Source organism: Pteropus medius, unplaced genomic scaffold, assembly GCF_902729225.1.
Source record: "Pteropus medius unplaced genomic scaffold, Ma_sr-lr_union100, whole genome shotgun sequence".
NCBI lineage: Eukaryota > Metazoa > Chordata > Mammalia > Chiroptera > Pteropodidae > Pteropus > Pteropus medius.
The window spans coordinates 2203115-2224183 of NW_024349797.1; the positions used below are offsets into that span (position 1 = coordinate 2203115).

A 21069-nucleotide genomic window follows, 5' to 3' on the forward strand; every position below is an offset into this window, starting at 1 on the left:
TTCTAACAAGATGACTTGGAGGCTAACTTGTGTAGACTGAAGCCATAGAATCCTTTCTACTGTTAATCAGATTTTGATTTTTTTTCTAGTTGCCAACTGTTCTAGGATCTTTAAAAATAGTTAGAAATCATAAGATACTGCTTTAAAAATGGCAACCAATTACTGAGAAATACTCTGATTTTTTATAGTTTCCTTACCTCTGTATTTGTACTTTAAAAATCTTTTCTTTATACTTTGTTTCAAAAATATATTTAAAAATAGGCAAATTCCAAGTTCTAGTCCCATGTAGATAGTGTAATTAACTGAAAGACAGATCATCCCTTCTACCCTTCTACCACCCTTACCAAAAATTTAATTACAATTTGTAGGGTGAGACTGAACTTATTAAAATAATTTTAGCTGAAGTTCTGAGTTTTGATTCTAAACTTTAAAAATATGTGTGGAATTAGATGTTTATATAATGGTACATAAAACGTATTTAGTCATCAAAGTTTACTACTGCATGACAAGGAGGAAGAAGAAGTAATGTTCTGAGTGAGCATGAAGATAGAATTATTTATTAACGATATTTCATCATTAATATCAATTTTTTATGGTGTAATCCAAAGTTGAGTAAAAGGAATGCTCTGCTGAATTGAGATATTTTTAAGCATTAGATTCCCATTATAGCCACATCAACAAAATTGGTAAAGATTTTGGCAGATAAGGAAGAATTTTGGTTAAGAGAGGTGCGGAGGTGTGGAGATCTGAAAAAATACTACAAGAACAAAAGTTGGGTATGTTATGAATATACATTATTATTTTCTTCAATAACTTGACCTTTTCCAAGTTTTATAAATGTGATTATATTACCTTCTCAAAATAAAATTTATTTCTTATTACAAAATTTAAAACATCCACATTATAGAATAATCAAAAAATAGACAGGCGAAGTGAACATTGTCTTAGTCTGCTCAGGTTACCATAACAAAATACCATAGACTGGGTAGCTTAAACAACAGAAATTTATTTTCTCAAATTTATTTTCTCACGGTTCTGGGGCTTAGAAGTCCATGATCAAGGTGCCAACAGGGTTGGTTTGGGGCGAGGCCTCTCTTCTTGGCTTGCAGATGACCATCTTCTCACTGTGTCTTCACATGGCCTTTCCTCTGTGCAAACGACTCAAGGTACCTGTTCATCTTCTTATAAGGGCACCAGTCCTGTTGGATTAGGGCACTACTCTTATGACCTTGTTTAACTGCAATTACCTGTGTAAAGGCTCCGTCTCCAAATACAGCCATATTGGTGGTTAGGGCTTCAACATATGAATTTTAAAGGGACAGAGTTCAGTTTGTAACAAACACTAAACCTTCATTATATTCTTTTAGTTTTCTTTTGTATATATGTGTGCACTATGTATAATTTATTTTCCCTCTTTAATTCCCCCCTCCTTCCACCCCAACCTATGGATGTTGCCGTTTCCCACTTAAAAACTGGATCTCTGAAGGCGGGGCATCTCCTCCTACCCAGGGCCTGGTGCACCAGCGGGCTAGGAGGGCCAGGCCCACAGTCCATGGCTCCACCTAGGGTGTGAACCCAGGACCTTCTGCATGTAAAGCATATGTGCTAACCACTACACTATAGAGCCACCACGAACACTATATGTAATTTTTAAGAGGATCACACCATTTTGGGGGGGAACTTGCATTTTAAATTAACACATCATGATTATCTTTGCATATGAATAGCTGCATTGCTGCGGGAAGCGACACCCGATGGAGGAAATTGGACACTCAAACAACTTTGTTAGAGGAAGGAGAATTTACTGGCCAGCGGAGTGTGTGGGGTTAATAACACCAAGCACAAACTCGCTTTAGTTAGATTTATTACAGTTTATATACCTCTGCAGTGTCCATGCAAGGGGCGCGTGATTCCTTTGAGGCTTCATGTGTGCCTCACGACTCAGGATGGGGATGGGGAGCTTCAGATGGGGAGCTGTAATGGGGGAGAATTTCCAGACCACTGGTCTCACAGGTTGTTTGTCTTGTAGAATCCGCGACCTTGGCATTATCGGCACTGTTATAGGATTCTCGAACAGAGAGACAGGATACTGAAGCTATAAGCAGGAAGCAGCACTTATTAATGCCAGCACCTGCTCAGCCAATTCCTATCCAAAAGCTGAGCCCCAATTGTAACATAACAGGCAGTTTTATACAGTCTTGTTATTCCTACACAGCTACAGAGATAAGGAAGAACATTAGTTGGTTGGAAAGCCATGAATCAACAGATGTAAGCTGGAGAGTCCTTGAGCTGGGGGAGGAAGCTATGGGAAAACATGTTAGCTAGTCCTGGAGGTGGGGAGAGGACAGTTAGGAATGGACTTTAACTGGCTGAGTAGGTCATTTCTGCAAGCCCTTTGCTTTGCATTTTTCAAATGCCTCCTCTCTTCTCTTAGCATTTCAGCAACATTTTTAATGGTAGTATATTCTTTCATTGTTTAGCTGTTCAATAATACCAATTCTTTTTTGTTGACATTTGGATTTCTCTCTTCTTGCTATTAAAACTTCGAACATATATCTCTGTACACTTGTGTGATTATTTCTTCAAGATGAAGTCCTAGAAGTGGAACTGCTGGGTCACAGAGGTGCAAAGATTTTAAAGCATTTAATACATATTGCCAACTGTCCTCCCATAAAGGCTATATCAGTTATAAACAGCCGTGTATACATGTGTTCTATTTCTCCTTATCCCTAGCACCTGAATATATATAAAATGAGGATGTTATTTTCAATTAATGAAGTTTTCGTATTTGAAGATATAGATATCTATATCTATATCTATATCTCTCTATATATATATTTACATGTTTTGGCTAATTTGAAAGTTGGGGGTAAAAAGACATCTCCATTATGTGAAACCTATTTTCTGTTTTCAGCTGCCTCTGGCTCCCTGGAGGGGCTTGGGGAAGGTAACTGAAGAAAGTCGGTCTAATTTAGCTCCCGGCATCTAGAGAAGAGGCGGAAGGGCAATCTGCAGGGAAACAATTTTACAATTCTTTTATGGGAAAGGAGATTGTAATAGGGAAGTTTTACAGTTTTAAACTTTCGGCAGGACGTCATTCCAGATTAGCTGAAATTGCTTTCGGTAAGGTAAAGCACATCTGACCACTCTGCGCGGTTACGCTCTCAAATCTTGAGCGCCACGCTGCAGCCCCTGGGGAGCGAATGGCAGCGGAGCAGGAAGACCCCAGCGGCCGCCAAGCAGTCCCACAATGCCCCGCTCGCCCCACCTTGAGGGCGGAGAAAAAGGACCGCTCCTGGGATAGGGATCCGCGAACGCCAAGAAGTGCGCACGCGCACTGACCCCCGCGGGCCCTAGCAACCAGAGCAGTGACAGTAGCAACCGCCGGAATGGTGAGTACCTTCCAGGCCTCGTAGCCAAAGCTGAGAAGAGATTAGAAATGGAAAGGGTGACTGAGGAGTGTTTAGGACTGGAAGGGCGGAGGGTGTCCTCGGACAGCGGAAGGGAGCGGGTAGCGGATGCTGACTCCGTGGAGTCAGAGGCCTGGGTGAAGGAGAAGCCCTGGCACCGGGTGGTCAGAGGTGAGGGCGGCCTGGGGAGGATCAGAGGTTGGCTTAATGTTGAGGGATTTTGGCAAAGAAAGGAGGGGTGGGCAAAGAGCAGGAAATTCTCGAAAATGCAGATTTGAGTGGGAAAGGTGATGGAAGGGAGAGTGTGAATAAGGATATCTCTTTACGTAGAAGTAATTACCCCCGCTGGCGAGGTGGAGGGGGGAGCTGTTTATGAGGGGTGTGTGTGTAACACCGACTGCAGCAGTATTCGAAACCTGTGATGTGCCCAGGGTGGCCTCTGGATGACTGTGAGTGCAGTTATTAGGTAACATTGTAAAACCCACTCTGATAGAATGTATTAGGGTAATGTTTCTCAAATTTCAGTATGCCATAAGTATGATTTTAATTGGCTTTAGTACTATGAACTTGTTGGAATGCAGATTATGAAGTTTTAATATCATCCAGAGGGCTCAGGAATGTGGATTTTGACAATGCACCCCGTTATTCTAAAATTGGAGAGCACCCCACCACACTGAGAAGTGCAGCCTTTGCTTTTAAATCTGTAAGCGGTCTATCCAATCAAAGACCTTTGTGAAGTAGTGATTTTCAATAGTGAAGTACCTATTGATGCTCCTCAACTGCTGCTTAAAATGCGCACTGTTTTGCTTACATACTTGGCAGCTACAACTAGAAGTTTGAAAAGGGATGTTGTTGGTTAGTTACAGACCCAGCCACAGTTATTTATCAAAGTATGTGATTGTCCTGCCGGATGGAGATGTTTATGAAGAATAGTTATAAGTAGTTGTCTTCCTTTCGTGATTCCAGTGCTGCTTAAATGGGCAGAGACTGAGCCCAAGAAATTGAAGTGATGAAGAAGTCATGCCCACCCTCAACCAAAAGTAGTTTTTCACCTGCTTTCCATACTTTATTCCAAGTCATTTAGCCAGTACCACTGCCAAGTTAAGTAAAAAGTTCTGGAACCTAGGTTTATATTCAAGTGACTAAATAATCAGGTCTAAATAATTCTGAAAGCATTAACCATGAGAATTATTGAAAATCTTCAAATAGAGAATCAGTACCAGTAATTAGATGAAGCTAGCTGAGGCTGCAAACTGTTAGTTCTGGGACCCCCCAGAAATACAGGCCCACATAATTTTTTAATTTTAAAAAATTAAATTTTAGTGTCTTAAAAGTGGTCCTGTTTTACATCAAAACCCAGATTTCTGGCTTCTCTGAAAAATCAGAAATAATCTACTTCAGATACATTTTTCCCCACATTTTCGTATTACTGAAATATGAAGGTGCCACATAATTGGCAGCATCTTTTCTTTCTTAATGGTACATAAAATGAGGATGTTATTTTCAATTAATGAAGTTTTCATATTTGAAGAAATGTGATATTAGGGTAGTTCTTGTCCCAAGTCTCACCTACCAGTAGTTTTCTAGAGCCAAATAAAAGCTCTCTATATGGGCAGCTTTACCTATTAATGATGTCCAATGGTTCTTTAGGCCTTTCAGTTTTAGATTCCTGCTATCTACAGGGAACTAGTGACCTTATAAACCAATTTCTAGACACCTAGATTGCTTCCAACATGAAAGTGTTCTCATGTGTCTTTTTATGAACCCACACAAGGATTTTTCTGGAAAAGTAAACGCAGGAGTGGCATTGCAGAGTCACAGGGTCTATGCATACTTAATTTATCTTAATTTAATTTAGGCACTGTAACTTTCTAACTCTTGCCAATCTGAGGATGTATTTTAGTATGCCATTGTTTTACTCTGCAGTTCTCTGATTTTCAGAGTCCAGAATGTTCACCATATTCCATGGAACCTCCATTGCGTTTCTCTGATTTTCAGTGAGTTTGAATACTTGATGGTATTCTTGTTAGTCATCTCAATTTCAGTTTTTGTGAATTTTCTATTCATGTTTTTATTTTTGTCAATATTAGTCTTTTATTGGTTTTATATGGAAAATATCTTCTCCCAGTTTTTGTTTACTTTGTCAACAATGTTCTTCACTTGTTGAACTCCAGTTCGAATATTTGTTAGTTTATCCTATTGTATTTTCTACATAGATGATCATTTGCACAGTGTTTTTATTTCCTCCTTTTAATCATGCCAATTTGTATTTCTCCTTATTATCACATTGATAAAGATCTCTTGTATCATGTTAAATAGTAGTAATGATAGTAGACATCTTAATGTGTTTGGGATCTTAGAATACTTTTAATGTTACCTTTCCAGTTTGGCTCACCTTGATCACCTTATTTAAAATAAACATCCTCCATACACATATTTACATATCCTGATACCTCTTACCAAACTCAGCATTTTCTTTTCTTTAATAATTGTATAATTTCTTTATTTTTAAATTATATTACTTACCATCCATCTCTTGCCAATAGATGTAAGTTCCATGATGGCAGAGATCTTTGTTTTGTTCATTGGTATATCTTAAGCATGTAGATACATGTTCGTACATAAGTAGATACTCAATGAATATTTGCTGAAATGAATAAATTTATCCGTTAAGTATGGTTTTTGTTATAGCTTTTTGGTATGTAGCTTTTATCAAGTAAGAATTTCTCTTTAACTCTTAGTTAAAAGCTTTTAATATCAAATGTAGAACTTTATCAAGTGCTTTTTCAGCATTTATTGAAATAAATGTGATTCCCCCCTTTACTCCATTAATAAATGATTTACATTTATAGATTTTTTTTTGTTAAACAATCCTTATGCTCTTGGGATAAGCCGTTTTTGATTGTGATCATTATGACCATTGGCTTTGGAGATCTAATACTATATTGAGACTTTTCAAATCTGTGTTGAGAAGTAAAGAGACCTCCTTATCTGGTTAGGACATCAAGTTATTCTAGCCTCAAAATAAGTTGGTGGCTTTCCCTCTTTTTCTGGTTTCTGAAACAACTTGTATAATAGAGTATCTGTTCCTTGAAAGCTCGGTAGAACTCACTTGTAAAATTATCTCAGGTTGGAGCTTTACGAGGGGAGGAGGAAGGTAGATCTCGTTGATTATCTTTTTAATGTTTTAAATAGTTATTGGTCTATTCAAATTTTCTGATTCCTGTGACAGTTTTGGCACTTTTCTCTCTTTTTTTTTTTTCTACAAATGCATGCTTTGTCAAGGTTTTCAAACTTATTACCATATATTTGCTTATAATGTTTTATTTTTAAAATCTGTTATCTGTTATTTTTCCTTATTCAGTCTATATTTTTAATTTGTATATCTCTCTTTTTTGCTCAATCAGGCTTGCCAGAGATTTAAGAACTAACTTTTAGTTTTATTAATCTCTTTTCCCCTATATTCTTTATCTCAGTGACTTCTTCCTTTGTATTTCCTTCTGCCTTCTTTGGGTTTGCAATTATGTACTTTTTCAAATATTTTGAATGCTTAGCTTATTTGTTTTCTATCTCTTTTTTTCTCTTCTGAGGCAATAAATGTAGCTATAAATTTCCTTTTTAGGGTTATACATATTTCTCAAATTTTGACATTTTTGTCTTTTATTTTATTATTTTACTTTAATTTATAGTTTTCTTTAACCCAAGGGTTATTTATTAGTATGTCTTTACTTTCTAGACATAATGATATAGACCTTTAAAAATTTCCTTTTGTTTTTTTTGGGGGGGTTCTCTCTTTTCTTTTTAATAAACTCTAACAATAATAATCCAAAGGATGTCTTCCTTTGCTCATCTTTAAAGTTTTATATATCATAATAAATTGAATCTAAGATACTATTATTTATAAGATGCAACGTTATTTTATGTTCTTCTAAGAAAGAAAAGTAAGAAGTTGGAATTAAACTATGACAGTTTCCTATCACTTAGAATTTTTATTTTGTACTTATTGACAGTTTTTAAAAATGTATTTAGGCACATAGACTTTTATTATATGTACTCCTTTGCAAACATAAAAAGGAATATATGTATATGAAATCAAATGGTTAATGTTTTTCTAAAACTTTACCACGGCCACCTGGCCACTCCAACTGTAAATTGTTCCTGGTTGCATTCAAATTTCAATGATGTTAAAATGTAAAAGAATATGTAGATCTTAAAATCAATGAAACAAGATATATTTTAATATCAAGTGTTGAAAGCTATATAGTTTTTGTAATCCAAGTAGGAGTGACGTATGTGAGCATTACATCATGCTTTCCTTAATTTTTCTGAGAGGTATTTAAATAAATCATTCTGATTTCAGGAAATTAAAACACACTCTTTTCATATAAGGTCTCAAAGAAAGTATTAACCTTTTTAATGGTAGATATAAAGACTAATAATTATTGCATGAGAATTGAATCAACATATTACACCAGTAAGACAGCCTTGTTTTTCTTTCTCTTTTAAAGGCAAAAGCAACAACAATCAAAGAAGCCTTAGCCAGATGGGTGAGTATATGAGTTTTTACTTCTTTTAGAAACCATACAAGGAGAAATTTTGGATAGTTATTTAAAACTGACCATTCAATACAAGGGATCTTCGTGGTATTGGAACTGTTTAGCTATCTTAACTGTCTAGGTGGAACCTACACAGATGATAAAGTCGTATTGAACTTAATAGACACACACAAACACACTCATATGTACAAATGCTTACAGGTAAAATTGGGAAAATCTGATTTAAATCGGTGGATTGTATCAATATTAATATCCTGGTGGTGATATTATACTATAGTTTTAAAAATGTTACCATTGCAGAAAACTGGGCAAAATGTACAGGGTATCTCTATGATGTTTTATAACTGCAGGTGGATCTTCAAATGTCTCAATAAAAATTTCAATTAAAAAAATCTGACCACTGGAAAATTTAAAATTTAAATAGAAAGGCTGATTCATTTATTGCTGTAGGATGACTGGAATCTCTGTGTTACAGTACATTTTATTTTTCAACTTTATCATCATTACACTTTGTCATTTTCAAGTGATAGATTGGTATGTGTTGTGGATTATCTAGGCTTTAGACAGATGATGGTTTTAGCCTCTTGGAAGTTAGAACAGATATCCAATGTGGACAAACAAAAATTACACATAGACAACCGAAAAGACCTCAAATACAAATACTAAAGTGATGCTTACCATCACTGATCATCAAGGAAATGCAGATGGAAACCATAATGAGATATCACCTCATATCTATGAAAATGGCTATGATCAAAAAGACAAAAGATAAGTGTTGGCGAGGATGTGGAAAAAAGGAACCCTGTGTACTGTTGGTGGGAATGTAAATTCGTATAACCACTATGAAAAATAGTATGGAGGTTCCTCAAAAAATTTAAAATAGAACTACCATATGATCTAGCAGTCCCACTTGTAGATATATATGTGAAGAAAATTAGTTCACTATCTTGAAGAGCTATCTGTACCCCCGTGTTCACTGCAGCATTATCCACAAGAGCCAAGACCTTGAAACAATCTAAATATCTATCTATGGAATGTTATTCAGCCATAAAAAAGGAAATTCTGCCATTTGTGGCAAATGGATGAACTTTGAGAGCATCATCCTAAGTGAAATAACTCAGAGAAAGATAAATATTGTATGACCTCACTTACATGTAGAATCTAAAAGAGCCAAACTCATAGAAACAGAGTAGAATGGTGTTTGTCAGGGGTTGAGGAGTGGGGAAAATGGGGCGATATTGGTCAAAGGGTACAAACCTTCAATTATAAGGTATATAAATTCTGGGGATTTAATGTACAACATGATGACTATAGTTAATAATACTGTAATATATTTGCAAGTTGCTAAGAGATCTTAAATGTTAGCACAAAAAAATAATTGTGTGAGGTGATGGATGTGTTAATTAACCTTATTGTGATAATTATTTTACAATATATACATGTATCAAACCATCAGTCACACACCTTAAACTTATACAAAGTTATAATGTCAGTTATATCTCAATAAAGCTGGAAAGAATACTAAAGTATATAAGGGAAACTGCATTGAAAAATATGCATTAAATATAAACCAATATTTTAATAAACATTCTATAAAGTTTGAACAGTTAATTCAGCATTATAGATCAAATTTCCATAGGGTATATAGATAGTTCCTTAATTTCCATGCCCAGTGATAAGTTATTTGTCTATGTCATCAATAGCTTTTTGCATACTATTATATCTTTTGCTTTTGTAACTGGGATTTGAATAAAAAGTCTTTCAGGAGACTTGGTATCTAGGGAAAATAGACAAAGAAGATAAGATAATGAAATATTTGAATTCTTGTTTTAGTGCTTATAAACTTTGTACTCTAATTGCATTTAAAAAACATTTCTGTTTGATTGCTAGAAAATGTGTTTTGTTAAAGAAAAAAAAGAATAGAGTAAGCTTAGATTTTCCTTGAATTGGATTTTCGAACTTCATTTGATTTACTTATAACAACAAATGATTGACTTGTTTCTTTGTTTGTCTTTGTAATCTATTTCTAGATTACTATGTGACCATAAATCTTTGACTTTAAGATTATTTGAAGACATCAAGCTCACTCACTGATTATGAGTTCATCATTTATTGAAAATCTGCTAGGTGTCAGTTTCTCCTCCTCTAACCTACAAATTTATGGCACAAAATAACTAATGAGCGGATGCATATTAGATCTCTTTCTTTCAATTGATTGTATATTTTTTATCATTGATGTTACGATTTGATTTTTTAAAAGAAGCCTCTTTTGTGTCTTATATTACACTAGGTTATAGAAAACATAGGAAAGCAAAGGAAATGGTCAAGCTTTAGGAGCTCCCTGTTTTGTTGGCAAGATAGAACTAACTCTAAGTATTGTGGTACTTAGAAAATATTATTAGGTATCGTATGCTAGTAATTAAATTTTAAATTGCATACTTAGTACCAAAATTAAACTCTAAGGTAGAATTTAGAAGTAAATTATTATAGAACAAATAGTCTTTACCTCAGCTGTGGTGCAAAGAGAATATCTTCAAAAATTCTTGGCATTTTGGGGTTCTAGCTCAGACTGAACTGTATATGGAAAAAGATAGATGAGACAATAAAGAAAACAGTTGATTATACAGTTCTGAATCTGATATTTAAGGAACGGTTGTTTTAGGGACAAGAATTCTTCCCAAGAAATTGTTTTTGTTATTGCGTTTTGTTTTTGTTTATTGATTGATAGATGTTTAAGGGATTTTATTTTATTTTTTAACAGGCTCAATTCACTTTATTTTTCTTGTATAAAATTATGTGGTGGCCACAGCTGGATTCCGGGTCCTCTGCACAGAAATTCTGGTGTGGGTCATTACGAGATGGTCAGTGAATTCCTGCGAGGGAGACTTGGCGAACACGGTCTCCTTCCAGGGGTCAGGGGTGGGATAGCTATAGGTCTTAAAGAAGGCATCAAATGTGGCCATGGCAAAGTTGCCTAGGGTGGCAGTGCAGCCCCTGGCTGAGGTGTAGCCGTCCACGATACCAGCTTACCAACAGCATCTTGGGCACAGGGGCTGAGACAATGCCAGTGCCCCTGGGGACAGGGACGAGGCACATGGCACAGAGCCACAGTGGCCAGTCATCTTGCAAGGAATGATGTGGGGCTGCAGATCTTGTTCCCCCAGCCTCGCCTCACAGGGGCAATGGAGAGCTTAGCCAGGATGATGGCCCTATAGATGGCAGTGGCTACCTCCTTGGAACACTCAACACCCAAACAGGCATGTCCATTGTAGTTCCCGATGGCGACAAATGCCTTGAACCGAGTCTTCTGGCCACTGTGGGTCTGCTTTTGCAACCGCACAATTTTCAAAACCTCATCCTTGAGAGATGCCCCCAAGAAAAGGTCAATGATCTCAGATTTCTTGATTGGCAGGGAGAAGAGATAGATTCTCCTCCAGGGGCTTGATCTTTATGTCCTTGACCAGGTGGCCCAGCTTGATGACTGGGATCTATTCCTTGTCCTTGGCCTTACCTCTGCGAGCTCCATAGCCATGGCCTCACCCTCGCTATGGCCTTGGCCACGACTTCTACTCTGGACGCCACTGCCAAATCCTCAATGCAAGCTGCTGCAGCCTCCCATCCCAGGGCCCCCTGGGCCTCCGGGGCTTCCTGCAGTACCGGGTCATCTTCTATTTGGTGTTCTTTCAGAGAAGAAGCAAGGGATTTTAAATATTAAAGATATTCAAGTTATTTTATTTTCATCATTTTTCCCTTTAGTTAGGACCTAACGATGAATTATCTGAGTCAGCCATGTGGAAGCCTAGTTATCAGGGCCAGTAAGTAAATGTTTTCAGTAAGTGAACCATAAAGAATGCACAGAATTATTAACTTCTACTAATTGCTTTGAAAAGTCTTGGGAAATCTTGCTTTCTTTAGTTCCACATGACAATCAGGGATCATTTTCTTCCAAATCAATTTTTGTCACAGGAAGAGAAAACCAGTCAGAAGCCATCCGAAGCCAAAGAGATAAAGCTTTATGCCCAGATTCCCCCGATAGAGAAGATGGATGCATCCTTGTCCATGCTTGCTAATTGCGAGTAAGTTTTCCTGTCTTTATTCATCCTTCTAGTATTGTTGTTAAATTTCTCTTCTTTTTATAAATACACAAACTAGAAAAGTGTTTTCTGTGATCTTCACTTTTTTTTTCTTAATTAATTTCCCTTTGGCAATGAACAAACATAAAAGATTATTGGTTTATAAGATTTTAATAGTGTAATCCTGTGCAATACAATATATGTTTACAGTATAATTTTTATAATTTGCCAGGAAACTAGAAATTTCCTTGTTCTTGAAAGAAGCTAAATAATATAAAATTATTACTCTGTTATAAAATCTAGTATTTTCTCTTATAAAATTATCCACTAAAGTCAGTACTATACTTACTAGAGGCCTAAGAGATTGTTTTTAAAAAAATTTTTCAAATTATAAAAATATTGTAAAACATCTAGAAAATATAAAAAGCACAAAGAAGGGGATTTTCTATCAACCAGATATAAAATTGCACCACCTTTTGACATCCATCATTAGCATTTTGATAAAGAGCTTTCTAATTGGGACCAAGTTACACTTATTATTTTATAATCTTATTTTCCTATGACTTTTAAGTATCAGGTCTATATTAATTCCTGTTAACTATTTTCTAAATATTCTACACACTTTTTAGCAGAGTTCTGTGGCAGTTTTCTCATGACACCTTGTAACCATGCTCTCAGGCTGCAATATCTCTTATCAAGGCTGTAGAATGTTATAGAAGCACTTGGGATTCTTTCTGATTTCTTCACCCTCTGTTTTTCTAAATGTGGTCCCCTGACTACCTACATAAGAATCTCCTTATGCAGGAGGTAAACCCCACTCCACATTTATGAAACAGACTATCTACTGATGAAACCTAGGAGTCTGTATTTATACTGAGCAACTTGGGTGATTCTTAGACACATATTTGTGAACCTGTGCATTAGACTAATTAATATGTCTTTGAAATTAAAGGGAAAGGCAAACATATTTAGTTATTGTGTGTAACCTGTCCTTTGTGATGAAAGCACAGAGAATTACGTACAAATCTACCTTAGATGTTTTTTTGGCTTCAAAAGCATGATTTCCAAGAACATTATTTCAAAGTGGTCAAATACCTTTTTATCATAAAGCATGATTTTTATCATAAAGCATCTCAAAGGCAAATATTTGAGAAGGGTTTTTACCCCATTCCGAAGTACCATGGAAACTGCTTAGAAAGAAAACCTATTCATATTTTACCTAACAGTCTCTTTGGGCAAGTTACCCAAACAACAATTAAAAAACTATCCCCCAACCATATTCCCAGATTTAAGAAACTCCATTTTTTACTAGTAATTCTTGGGAGAGGGGATTATTAGAAAATATGCAGATTTGACCAATAATTTACACTGAACAGTAATTGATTTTGCTGTTTCAAATAAATCAATGACTAATTCCCCTTCGCATCAAATCAGAAAGGATGTGATCACGTGTGCTAGAGTCAAATTTTGGGAGTTTTAAGTTTGGCTCTGCCACTTTCTGGCTATGTAATATTAGGCAAATTGCTTAACATCTTTGTTCCTCAGTTTCCTCATTTGTAAAATATGGATAACAATAACACTTATTTCATAGGATTGTTGTGATGGTTAAAATAGATAATATGCATAAAGTACTTAGAATACTGGGAACACATGAAGAATTTAATAAAATTAGCTTTTATTATTTTTTTGCATGAAATTTACTTAGTAAACATTTTGTCAAGAAAGGAGGACTACGAATGTGTAATTATGCTCCCTTTAAAAATTTGTTTTTATATAATTAAAGTATGTATAGAAAAAATCTAGATAAATATATACTAAGTATTAAAAGTATCTTTGGAGGAATGTGTGGGGTAGTTAGGATTACATATGACTTCTTACAATATACATTTCTGAATGATTTGTATGAGAAAATAAATATCTCTATAAATGCATATATATAGCTCTGCTTTTTACAAAAAAAGGATCATATAAAATGTATTGTTCTGCTAGATGGTTTTTACACTTAATTACATATCACGGACATCTTCCCAAGTTAGCATTTATAGCCTAATCTCATTTGTTTTAGTGGTAGCATAGTATCTTATTATTTGTTCCTCAGTTGATGGATGTTTATAGATTTCCCCATTTTTTTTCTATTACTGTAATATAACCAATAATCTATATGTGTATATGTATATATATGTATGTGTGTGTATATATATGTATATATGTATATATCTATATATACATATATAGATATATACATATATACATATATATGTATATATAGATATATACATATATACATATATACACATCTTTGGCATTTCTATTTATGTTTTAAGAAGATGTATTCCTAAAAATGAATTACTGAATCAAAGTATGCATGCATTAAAATATTTAAAAGATAACACCAAATTGCCCTCAAGAAGGTTTTTTTTAAATTTTCTACAATAAGTATATATTAACTTTTGTAATCAGAAAAAAAGTATGAAGATTTCGAAATGAAGGAATACATGCCATGTCTGAGGGGAAAAAAGGATTCATTGTCAAAAGGAAATATGACTTATTAAATATCATCTCCTTTGGATGCTTGAAAAATAATTTCTGATATACCATTTACATTTTTTTATATTAATTCAAGTTTTCCTTTGTTCTTTTAAAGGAAGCTTTCACTGTCTACAAACTGCATTGAAAAAATTGCCAACCTGAATGGCTTAAGTAAGTGATCCACGATAACAGATGGTTCTTAGATTTTCTAGTTATTAGAAATACTATTCCAGAGAAACTACATAATCCAGAAGCTGGCACCTGTTTTAACCACAGTAATTGTCAGATAACAGAGAGAATACATAAACCATCTGTCTTAAGTTTGATTATCCAAAGAAAAGTACAGATGCATGAGACTTGCATATTTTAAAGACATTTTAAAGCTTTTATAGAATTAGAATTGAGATATCTTAAATAAAAAATCAGATTTCTTATTATATATTTTTGGTCAGATTTGTGTTTCGTATTTACTATATTTAAAATTTAATTCCTCACTATCCTTTTTTTGGTCTTTGTTATTGACATTACTACCTACCCAGTTGGCAAAGCCTCTGACTCCTTGAGTTAGTTTCCTATGACAGCTGAAACTTGGTGGCTTAAAACAACAGAAATTTATTCCCTCACAGTTTTGAAGGTCAGAAGTCTGAACTCAGTTTAATAGAGCCAAAATCAAGGTTTTGACAGAGCCATACACTCTCCAGAGGCTTAAGGGGAGAATCTGTTCTTTCTGCTTCTAGACTCTTATGGCTGCCACGTTCCTTTGCTGGTGATTACATCACCCCAATCTCTGCCTCTGTGGCCATATTGCCTTCTCTTTTTTTGTCTGTCAGTCTTTCGTTTTTGCTGGTATCTGTGATTGCAGTTGGGAAACACCTGGATAATTGAGGATTCTCTCCCTATCTTAAGATCCCTAACTTAATCACATCTACAAAGTACTTTTTTCCCATATAAGGTAACATTCATAGGTTCCAGGAATTAGGAGTATGCATCTTTTGGTGTTGCATAATTTAGCCTGTCATATCCCCGCTTTACTTCCCTCGAGCCCTACATCCAATTTCATCACTAAGTCCTATTTATTCTTTGCAAGAGCTCTCAAATAATTTGTTGCTTTTCCATTTTCAGGAGCTACAGTTTTATTAGGATCCTAATCATCTCTCCTTTAGATGGTATTTATCGAATGTTTTTGATTACTTTCTACAATAAGAAATACATTTAAATTTATGAATCAGCACATATATTCATATGAATACACATCAAATATACATATGAATTGGAATAAAGTAGGTTAAACAATATTTAATAGCATAGGTTCCAGTATAAATTTTTTTAATTTTATTTTTTTAAATGTTGTCACAACCCACTAAATTGATTTCCCACAGTTTGAAAAACACTGTCTTAAGACTTTGTAATAGCCTAATTGATCTCCTTGTCTCTTTTCTTTCTGCTCGTCAGTTAACCTGCAGCACTGATACCAGAGGTTTTTTTTCTAAAAATATTATTCTCATTATCATTTCTCCAGATCAGAGACCTTTAATGTCTCCCCTTTGCTTAGTAAAGACCAAATAACTTAATGTTGTATTCGGAGTCTTCTAAAAGCTTGAACCACACCCAAACACATCATTCTTTTTTTAATGATTTTGTGCACTTGTTAACGCAGTGCTTTTCGTTGAGAACATCCCCTTCCTCTTGTAGGAAAATACTACAAGAAACAAAATTAAGATTAAGAATGCTGAATTTAAATGTTATTTCTCCCTTTAAGGACGTCTCTAATCTCCATCCCCCAATTACTCCTTCTTTGAGAGCATTTATAATAGTCTGTCTTGGGTTATAATAATTACCTACTTCATATAGCTATCATGAATAGTAAATCAGTTAGTGTATATAAAGGACTTAGAATAGTACCTGGTACATATAAATGCTCAAGAAATATTAGTCATTTATTGAGGAGTATGTTCTGTCTACCTAATGAGCTCCTTGGGGGCAAGCATCACATCTTATTATTATTTTTATCTTCCAAATCTCCATTTTCCTCAGTACCTTACTCAAAGTTGGCATTCAGAATTTATATAGTTCTGGGGAGGAAATGTTTTCTATTAGAGCTGTACATAAGATGACTCAATTTATTCCAGTTTTTCATTGACTCATTAAACAATTTGAGATGTTTCAATTTACTTTTTGCTTTGTCTGTAATTGTAGTAACTTGCTTACGTGAGACTAAACTGGCGACAGTATTTATCAATACAGATAATATACTTTTCGTAAAAGCATGAATATGACAATAGTGAAAATGGATAGCCTTCTGTATAGGGCTGGCAATGGGTTTTCACTCATATTTTAACTTTGGTTAACTGGTGGTGGCTCGGGAAAATGTATTAAGAGTCCCAAAATTCAGTGAAAAAGAGTACCTTGATCAAGTAATGATGTCTGATGTATATATGGAAGTGAAAGAGTATAGGCATTTGTACCATGTTTTTTTGTACTCGACTCATCTTATTTTAGTTCCGCTTGTAACAAATAGTACTCTGCAGCCTATGACCAGGAATAGTTTATTTGTGATTAGGAAGCAAAAAGAAGCCAACTGATCCATATGAATAATTGAATTACAATGCTACTTTGTGTCCCACCCCTTTCCCTTCATGAGCACTGTAGTCTTACCTATTCTGCTATGGTGAGAGGCTCTAAAATAAATAGGTATTCCTATTTAACAGCAGGTTTGTAAGGCAGAATAACCCTAATGGCATTTTATATCCATTGTACCAAAACTGCGACTGAAAAACTGCATGACATCACTATGTTCAAAACTGTGACTAAAAACCTATACAGTGCGAATATTAATAATATCATATTAAAGATTAGAAAATAAATTTTGTTGCCTCGTATCTTTGGTAAAAAAATAACTATACTCCTTCAGTTTACTAAGTAAATAAACATGTAGTCTTAAAACACTTTTTTTGATTTTCATCAGGACTTTGTATGAAAAAAAAGTGTCCTTCTGGTGGTGCTCTATTTAGGCAGCACATAAAATATGGAAAGTATATAATTGTGTTATGTTAGAACACTTAATCTATTAACTTTGATATTATAATTTATTTCCCTATACAGCAATAAATACGATTTTTTTAGCTTTTTAGTACCATTTTCATGTGCATTTTTTTGAAAAAGGAGTTATATATTCAGTTAGATATTATTTTTGAAAGAGTTGCATATATTTGTTATCTCCAATTTCTGAGGTTGTTTCTCAGTCTTCATCTTGGTTGACCTATCAGAGTATTTCGATATGGATGATTTATTTCCTCTTTGAAGCAACTTTAATATTTGCCTTCTAGGACACTGTTCATTTCTTCCCCCTTCATTTCCTCCTGTCTTTCCGGCTACTTCTTCCCAGTCTCATGTTCCCAGCTTTTAAATGCTGGAATACTCTAGGACTCAGTTTTTGGATCTCTTTTCTTTTCTATCTTCACATACTCCCTAGATTATTTCTTCCAGATAATGACTTTACTATCTATATGCTGATGGCTCCTGAATATTCATCCCTAGCCCAGGTATCTTCTCTGAACTCCAGATTCACACATTCAGTTGCCTGATGTTCTCATTGGATGTCTGGCAGACATCTTATGCTTAACATGTTTAAAACTGAGTCCTGATATCCTTCCCCAGCCCCAGCTAAACTAACTTCTATTGTGTTTGTCAGATAACAGATAGCTCCATTCTTTCAGTTACCCAGGCCAAAATCCTCTGTAATTTCTTGACTGCTATTTCATACATACCCTATGAGGCCTATTATCTTTCTAATTTCATCTTCTATTACTCTCCTCTCATTCTCTCAGCCAGCTTCTTGTGTTTTGTTAACACTTCTGATGTGGTCCTGCTTCAAAGCCTTTGCATTTGAAGTTCCCTCTGCCTGTAAATGTTCTTCCTCCAGATATCCTCATGGCTAGCTGCCTCACTTCCTTTGAGTCTTTATTTAGAAGTCACCGGCTATCTAAACTGTCAACAGCTACCAAACCCCTGACATTTCATTCTTTTAACCTTTCTTTTTCTCTTTCACACTTCTCACTATCTAAACTACGTATTTATTTTGTTTACTATCTGCTGAATGTTAGCTCATGACAGCAGGAATTTTTATCTGTATTATTCATTTGTTATATTGCAAGTGCTTACTGCTGTTCCTGGCATGTAGTTGATGCTCAATAATTATGTGTTGAATGAATAACTTTTTAAGTAAGCTTTTTATCCTGCATGAAATAGAAAAAACTAAAATAATAATTTTTTCATATCAGGAAACTTTAGAGAATAATCGATTATGTGCTTTTCTTAAATAATTAATTTTCACACATTTAAAGTTATATGGATTTATTAGTTTGCTAGGGCTGTCACAGCAAATCCCACAAACTTGGTAGCTTAAGCAACAGAAATTTATTTTCTCACTGTTGGCTAGAAGTCTGAGATTCAGGTGTCAGCGGGATTGATTTCTTCTTAGGCCTCTCCCCTTGGTTTGTATATGGCCGTCTTTTTCGCCTTGTCTCCACACAGTCTTTCCTCTGTTTCTGTCTATTTCTGTTTCTAATCTCCTCTTATAAGGGTACCAGTCCTATTGGATTCTACCAGTTTACCTTAATTACTTCTTTAAAAGCCCTGTCTCCAAATCGAGTCACATTATGAGGTAATGGGGTTTAGAACTTCAACATTTGGATTTGGGGGAACCCAATTATTTTTTCAGTATTTAAACCATTTTGCATGAATTAAATCACTCATAAAATTTCTTGTTCTGAAAGATGTTTTTCATAAGAAAATTTAAAATAATTTCTTAAATAAATTAAAACCAAAGTATATATAACTATATATGCCTGACACACATATATACAGCACATATACACACACATCATTTATTATGTACTTACTATGGAATAAGCATTATGCTGAATGTTTTAGACAAATATCTCATTTAATGCTTATATTATTATAAAATACATGTTGTATTTCTTCATTTTACATGTGAAACTGAGATTCAAAGAGGTTTGCTTGCTTCCCTATAGAGTTTGATTGGGAACTCTATAACTGGATTTGTATTCTTAACCACTGAATTATGGATGTTATAGAACAGTGCCATCCAATAGAAATGTCTGCACGGTCCCAAAACAGTTGCCACTAGCCATACACAGCTGTTAAACTCTTGAAATGTGGCTAGTGTAACTGAGAAACTGAATTTTTAATAGTATTTCATTTAAAAAACCATGTGGCTAGTAGCTACCATATTGGACAGTGTAGTTATAGAAGTTTCCACTGCGAAAACTAAATGTATAACTTATGCATAAGTAATCACAATAGTTTTTTAGAACAGAAATGAGATTTCCCGTGTTTTACTAGAAATCTTTTTTAATTTTAAAAAATAAAACATGCACATGGTTTTATGCAAATAGATCAAAAGAGGTTCTAATGAAAAATAAATCTTCCTCTGACCATATACTTTCAGTTCCTCTCCAAAGCAACCACTGTTTCTACTTTCTTTTTTTCTTTTCCAGAAATAGCCTATAGATGTACAAATAGAAACAGCCTTGTAAAAAATACAAATAGGCATCTTTTAAACCAAATCACAATTTAGTTATTTAAAAGATTGAAAGCAAAAGATTTTTAAAATACTAAGTCAATTGTTTTCACTCCTAATCCTTTGTGGAGTGAGATTGGACTATACATAAGTGTGTTTCTGTTTTCTGGTGTGAGTCCTCATTTTATAAGAGATTTGAAATATATATGCTCTCAAAATTAAACTTCAAATTTTTTTTACTCTTATTTTATCCCTATAATATTTTTACTAGCCAGAAAATTAAGATCATGAATTCCAAATAGGTAACCATTTTTAAATTTAATATTGGCATGATGTGAAATTATAGTTGTAGTGTTTACCCTAGATGATAGGTCAATGTTATTTCCTGATTACCACTTTTTATGAATATGATCTCTCTTACTCATTATATAAGGATATTTATTATATAAAATTTATTAAATTTTTATTATATTAGATTTACAATTGTGTAATATGATTCTCATAAACAAAAAATTGCTTTTTTTCCACTGCAGAAAACTTGAGGATATTGTCTTTAGGAAGAAACAACATAAAGAACTTAAATGGACTGGTAGGTTTCTATTTATTACTTTAAAAAAGCATACACTTTTTTATTAGTATACAAATAATACTTGTCCATCGCAAAAACTTTACAAAATAGAAAAGCAACTATAAAAAATACCTATAAGCCACTGACAATTTAAATACTGCTAACAGTTTGATTGAAATCTTTTTTTTTTCCTATTCTTCAATGGGTATATAGAGCATGAAAGCATCCTATACATATTGTTTTACATCTCTTTTTTTACTTAATATATAAATATATTTTTCCATGTCATTCATTCATTCACCAAATTCATTCAATAATATTTCCTGAATGCTGACTTTAAACCAGGCATTGTTCTAGGCACTAGAGATACACCCGAATATAAAGCAAA

The 21069-nt window shown here is 34.3% G+C and overlaps 1 protein-coding gene across 2 annotated transcripts in view; it reads left to right on the forward strand.

Moving 5' to 3' along the window:
• The first annotated feature begins 3275 nt into the window (after positions 1 to 3275).
• DNAL1 (dynein axonemal light chain 1) overlaps positions 3276 to 21069 on the forward strand; it is a 37092-nt gene continuing 19298 nt past the window's right edge. The window contains exons 1-6 of one of the 2 annotated variants that reach the window (XM_039883741.1): positions 3370 to 3392; positions 7919 to 7957; positions 10728 to 10827; positions 11933 to 12042; positions 14684 to 14739; positions 20647 to 20702. In XM_039883741.1, coding sequence (XP_039739675.1) covers positions 10825 to 10827; positions 11933 to 12042; positions 14684 to 14739; positions 20647 to 20702 — 225 coding nt within the window. In that variant the 5' untranslated portion in view covers positions 3370 to 3392; positions 7919 to 7957; positions 10728 to 10824. Of the gene's footprint in view, positions 3393 to 7918; positions 7958 to 10727; positions 10828 to 11932; positions 12043 to 14683; positions 14740 to 20646; positions 20703 to 21069 lie in introns of both variants that reach the window. The other variant, XM_039883740.1, reaches the window with a different exon arrangement.